Source organism: Empidonax traillii, unplaced genomic scaffold (genome assembly GCF_003031625.1).
Source record: "Empidonax traillii isolate 1590-97213 ecotype Southwest subspecies unplaced genomic scaffold, ASM303162v1 scaffold1301:size135188, whole genome shotgun sequence".
Taxonomy (NCBI): domain Eukaryota; kingdom Metazoa; phylum Chordata; class Aves; order Passeriformes; family Tyrannidae; genus Empidonax; species Empidonax traillii.
The window spans coordinates 129520-135188 of record NW_020956494.1 but is presented as its reverse complement, the minus strand read 5'-3'; the positions used below and the strand labels follow the sequence as shown (position 1 = coordinate 135188).

The following is a 5669-nucleotide window of genomic DNA, read 5'->3' as shown; positions in this document are numbered from 1 at the left end:
CCTGCGCGGCACCTGCGGCCGCGGGGCGGGGCTGCGGGAACGGGCGGGCTCAGTGGCGCCGTCTGGCGAAACCGGCCCGGAACTGCAGGCGGCGCCTCGGGGCGCGCTGTGCGGGGCTGCGGGAACGAGCGCGCTCAGTGGCGCCGTCTGGCGAAACGTTTTGGGAACTGCAGGCGGCGCCTCGGGGCGCGCTGGGCCCAACGTTACTGGGTTTTATTCGCCAAAGGGAGCTGTTCGGAGGTGATGGAGATCTTGGGGTCTATTTCTGAGATCACACTTGCAGGACTTGCTCCAAGCCCGAACCCACCCCAAGTTTGATGTCAGAACGCGCCGGAGCCCCGGTGGTGTCGGGCAGTGCTTTTGGACTCCAAGGGGGGCCCTGCCGGGCCCGGCGGGGTCTCAACACCCTTTGGGCTTTATTAATCGGCATTCTGAACCTTGCGGCTGCCGGGAAAGATGGAGGCGGGGACGAGGAGAGAGGGATTGTAACTGTAGAAGACCCTCCTGGAAGATTTTAGGAGGACGAGATTAGGGGTTTTCGCTTAAGAAAGCATCCTGCCTGGAAAAAGTCATATTTCCCAGAGACAAATTTTTAGGTGTCTTCTCCTCCATTCCAGAGGAGCTGACTCCCGGTTACGAGAGAAGATAAGTTGTCGCAGACACGTTTGAAGGCCCCCACAGCGGAGGTGCCAGGGATGATAAAAACCCTGAGAAGAACAGGGGGTGTGTCTTTCCCTAGGCCCGGTGCAGATTTGTACCCAGATGTTGTGTTCTCGACTTCGGAAATAAATTTTCCCAGCCCCTCCACTGGCCCGACCTGCCCCCCCTGTGGCTTCGCCCCCCCTCCCTCACCTGTCCAGAGCTCTGTCCTGAGCCCCCAAACCGCAGGATTCGGGCTCTGCAATCAAAGCCTTAAACTGCCTCGTTTCGCACTCCCGAGGCAGGACTTGAGTCTCCCTTTCGCTGCCCTAAGATTGCCCAAGCGCCAACACTGTAGGATTTTGAGATTCCCCCCCCCCCCCCCCCCCCCCCCCCCCCCCCCCCCCCCCCCCCCCCCCCCCCCCCCCCCGCCCCCAAAACCCCCACGGGACTTTGTCTCCGTTTCTGAGCCTCCCAAAATGCCTGATTTATTGGTTCCAGGACACTCAAACTAGCCAAATGAGCGCGGTGCCCCCCAGAACAAGGGGCTCGGTGTCCACTTCTCAAGCACGGACACGCAGGACCCTCCTCTCCCCCTGAGCCCCAAAACACGGGGCTCGGTCTGTGCTCTCAGGTGCCCGGGGCGCCGCTTCCTGAGCCCCCAGCACCCCGGGGGCGGCTCGCTCTGTTGTGTCCCGGGCGGGTGCGGAGCCCCCGCCGCTGGGCGGGCGCTAACGGGGACAGCGGGTGACACGGGCGGTGACACAGGCGATGACACGGGCGGTGACACGGGCGGTGACACGGGCGGTGACAAAGCCGCGGCGGCCCCGCCCGCGCGTCCCCCGCTGCCCCGCCCCGCGCAGGCGCCCGGAGCGGCCATGGCGGAGAAGGCGCAGAAAAGGTGAGTCCCGACCCCTTCCCCGATCCCCCCCCCGCCCCGATCCCCCTCCGATCCCCCCGCACAGCAGCCCCGGGACGCGCCGTCCCCTCCCCGCGCCGCCGCTCCCTCCCCTCGGCGGATCCCCCTTCGCCCGTGACCGCCCCGTCCCTGCCCGCAGCGTGAAGATCGCGCCGGGGGCCGTGGTGTGCGTGGAGAGCGAGATCCGCGGGGACGTGACCATCGGTAAGGGGCTGTGTCCCCCGCACCCCCGGCCCGTGCCGCTCACCCTTTTTTTCCCCCGGGTGCGGGGCTGACGCGGCGCTGTTCCCGCAGGGCCCAGGACCGTGATCCACCCCAAGGCCCGCATCATCGCCGAGGCGGGGCCCATCGTCATCGGGGAAGGGAACCTGATCGAGGAGCAGGCGCTCATCATCAACGGGTCCGTGCCGCACCGGGCGGGGGTTCACCAGGGGGTCGCTGGGCTTAAAAACCCTGAGGAGGCAGCATTTATTAAAAAAAAAAAAAAAAAAATCCCAAACTTTCATGGTTTTGTGTATGCCTGTGGCACTATGGCTTGGGAAGAAGTCACAGAATCATAGAATTATTGAATGCTAAGCCCCTTCTAAAAGGGACCCTAAAGATCATCTCCTTCCTGCCTGCCGTAGGCACTAGGCATAGGCACTATCAGTAGACCAGGCTGCTCCAAGCCCTATCCAGCCTGGCCTTGAACAATTCCAGGGCTGGGGCAGCCACAAGTGCACTGGACAACCTGCTCTGGTATCACACCACTCTCACAGTAAAGAATTTCTTCCCTATATCTAACCTAAATTTCCCCTCTTTCCATCCAATACTCCTTGTCCTGTCACTGTAATTCCTGACAGAGAGCTCCTCTCCAGCTTCCCTGTAGGCCCACCTCAGATACTGGAAGGTTGCTGAGTCCTCACTATGAATCCTTCTCCAGGCTGACAGAGGAGAAGGATCCTAATCCTAAGCAGTGTCAAAACTCTGACAGTCCAGCTGGATTGGGTGGGATGTACATGGCTTCAGTCTGTGAGGAAACTGAGCTGCCAAACAGGACATTGCAGAGTTGTGATCTCTGACGAGGAAATGTGTTCTTCCTTCTGGCAGATATCCAGAAAATATTACCCCAGAGACAGAAGATGTGGAGCCCAAACCCATGGTCATTGGCACCAACAATGTTTTTGAGGTTGGGTGCTGTATCCTTGCTGTGGAGTGACAGATACACTGCACTTCTGGTCTGATACAGGGGGAGGGACGTGTGGGCTCTGTCCTGGTTCAGACATCCCAGTGCTGGGTGTTGGCTTGCAAATGGCATCAGGGTTTTACCTGCTGAAATAAAAGCCAAGCATTTTACAGTTTTACTTAACACACGCCTGTAGATTCCCAAGCAATGAAGGTGGGAGACAACAACGTCATCGAATCCAAAGGTAAGTCTCGGCCCGTCATCTTTGGCCCTGGTGAGATTTTGCTCCTGTAGATGCTGCTGGGCATGACTCTCGCAGGGATTCCTCTCTCTCCCTCTCTCTCTGGCAGCATTTGTTGGCAGGAATGTGATCCTGACGAGCGGCTGCATCATCGGGGCCTGCTGTAACATCAACACCTACGAGGTGATCCCCGAAAACACCGTCATATACGGGGCTGACTGCCTCCGGCGCGTGCAGACCGAGCGGCCACAGGTGGGTGTGTGACTCAGGGGACATGCCCTCAGCCCCTGTCCCCCTCAGGCTGCTGCCTCACCTCCCCTGCCTCCCTTTCCAGCCCCAGACGCTGCAGCTGGATTTCCTGATGAAGATCCTGCCCAACTACCACCACCTGAAGAAGACCATGAAGGCCACGTCCACCCCTGTGAAGAGCTGAGCATCTGCCTGCTGCTCCCGGTGCCTGGCCGGGTATTTGGTTCTGGGAAGCACTACACACTCCGGGAAGTATCCGGTCTCTGTGATCCTCATTCCATCAAACAATTTATTACTTATTGGTGTCCTTTATTTATCTTCCACCAGGAATCTCAGACCACGTTTGGGTCTGTTCTTTCTCCCACACTAACTATTCTTCGTGCTTTGTTTTGGGAATAAAACGTCACCTGTTCTGCTGCCCGAGGGGACCGCGGCCCTTTAGCTCCGCGGGAGGCAGTGCCCGGGTCACACAAGAGCTGTCGGGGCGGGTGTGTCACCGCGTCACCCCCGGGGACAGCTCGGGGACAGCCCCGGTACCACCTCGCTACGCTTCCCTCTTCCCGCCACCAGAGGGCAAAGTGCCCCCTCGCTGCTCGGGGGACCCGGCCCTGCATCCCGGATCCACGCGGGTCCTGGGGTGGGAAAGGCTCCAGGGACCCCGTGCCACCCTCTGTCCCTGCCCCCGAGGGCTGCTCCTGCTCGGCTTCCCTCCCAGAGGGCCCGGAACGGAGCTGAACCTCCTCCACTTGCTCGTCAAGCTGGAGCCTTGGGAAGCCCTGCGAGCCATGCTTCCTAGCTGGCCCCCCAGATTCTGCAGGGATGTCCACAACCACACCCATCTATCCCTGTGTGATACAGCCTGGTGGTGTGTCCCAGCACAGACATCAGTGACTCAGAAGAAATTCCTGTAGGAAAGAGAGAGGGGAGAGGATCAGCAACCACTGCAGAGGAACCCCAAATTCTGTAGGACGTGGGGTTGGGGCCAGGGGTTTCAAGGCGTGGAAGTGGTGCAGCACCCCCTGGAGCCAATCAGATTTTCTCCCCAAGTTCAGTTTCGTGGCTACCAGAAATCCAAACCTGCCAGTTTTTTGGTTTGTGATTCCAACCCGGGCTCCAGCGCCGAACTGCAGCTCTTCCCCAAAGCCGAGTCCAAATAAGGGTTGGGAATATTGTCCCATCCGCTGTCCAGATAAAGCTTTTTGTGGCGATGGCCGTGGAAGTGGAACACTCATCTCTCCAGCTTCTCCCCTCACTCAAAGATAAAGGACTCTTGCTGGCAATCCACTCCAAAAGCAAGAGGCTCCAGCAGATTGGGGTGACTAGAACAGTTCCTCCACTCTGGATTCCCTCTGGGGGTCACCTGTCCTTGTAGCCAGACACTTCCCGCTCCCCCAGATCCAGCTGGCACAGCTCACTTGCATCTCCCTCCCGGCACGAGAGGTTCTGCTCTGTAAATTGCCGCTGTGGGGAGGCTGCAAACCCGTCGGTGGCTGGGCTGGGTCCCCCGGGGCAGCCGGCAGGACACACAGGCAGCTGCCCCCAGGTCTGTTTTGGCCGCTGAGGCGCAGAAAGGCGAGCTGTGACCTTAAATGCCCGTTGGGAACAAGCCCCGTGCCATCAGCAGGATGTCCTCGGCGTCACCTCCGGTCTCCGTGCATTGTGCGCAGGCAGCACCTGCTCTGGCCGCAGCTGCTGGGCCTCACCCCAGGGGTCTCAGTCACCCTGCTCCAGAGCAGAGCCTGTGGGACCACAGCCCCATCTGTGGGGACATGCAGGGCTGGGACAACCCAAATCCAAGCTCTAGGATGAGAGGGAGCAGGGTGCTAGGCCCAGCACAGGCTCAGCTAAAGCCCAGCCTAAGCAAGGAGGCCAAATGCAATCCTGGGGCTGGGGGAGGAGGGACTGACCCCCCCAGGTGGGGCTGGTTTGGGTGATCAGCCCCCACTGCTCCCCCCACTGCCCCCAGTCCTGCATCCGGTGTCCCCAGCACTGTCCCCTCCTCTGCCCCACAGCCGTGATGCAGCCGTGTCCCTGGATCTGTGCCCCATGTCCCCAGCCGTGTGGCCTGTGTCCCCAGGACTGCGTCCATCTCCCCAGCCTTGACTTGTGTCCCCGACCTGTGTCCCGTATCCCTGGGACTGCCCCATGTCCCCAAGCCTTGTGCCCTGTGCCCATCTCCCCTTCCCTGTGCCTTGTGTCCCTGGCCTGGTGTCCTGTAAGCCACACCCCAGGTGCTAGACTATGTCCCACGTCTCCAGTCTTGTCCTGTGTCCCCAACCCTGTGTCCAGTGTCCCCAGCCTGTGTCTTACGTTCCTGGGACTGTGTCCCATCTCCCTACCCCTGCGTCCAGAGTTCCAAAACCCCGCATCACGCGTCCCATGTCCCACCTCCCGAGCTCCCGACCCCGCGCCCCTCCATCCCGCCGCGTCCCCCGTCGCCTTCCGCCGTTCCGCCG

The 5669-nt window shown here is 60.7% G+C and overlaps 1 protein-coding gene across 1 annotated transcript; it reads left to right on the top strand.

Moving 5' to 3' along the window:
* The first annotated feature begins 1473 nt into the window (after positions 1 to 1473).
* On the top strand, positions 1474 to 3512 carry DCTN6 (dynactin subunit 6). Its single transcript, XM_027906485.1, has 7 exons — positions 1474 to 1540; positions 1698 to 1762; positions 1853 to 1958; positions 2648 to 2736; positions 2920 to 2967; positions 3074 to 3216; positions 3299 to 3512. Exons 1-7 carry the CDS (start codon positions 1518 to 1520, stop codon positions 3395 to 3397), a joined length of 573 nt encoding a protein of 190 aa, XP_027762286.1. The 5' UTR covers positions 1474 to 1517; the 3' UTR covers positions 3398 to 3512.
* The last annotated feature ends 2157 nt before the right edge of the window (positions 3513 to 5669 follow it).

Bases quoted from the DNA above. Each gene is read 5' to 3' on its own strand.
- DCTN6 (XM_027906485.1), top strand. From the start codon at position 1,518: ATGGCGGAGAAGGCGCAGAAAAG. The intron at 1,959-2,647 runs GTCCGTGCCGCA...TCCTTCTGGCAG, and splicing joins CAGGCGCTCATCATCAACGG to ATATCCAGAAAATATTACCC. The intron at 3,217-3,298 runs GTGGGTGTGTGA...CTCCCTTTCCAG, and splicing joins TGCAGACCGAGCGGCCACAG to CCCCAGACGCTGCAGCTGGA.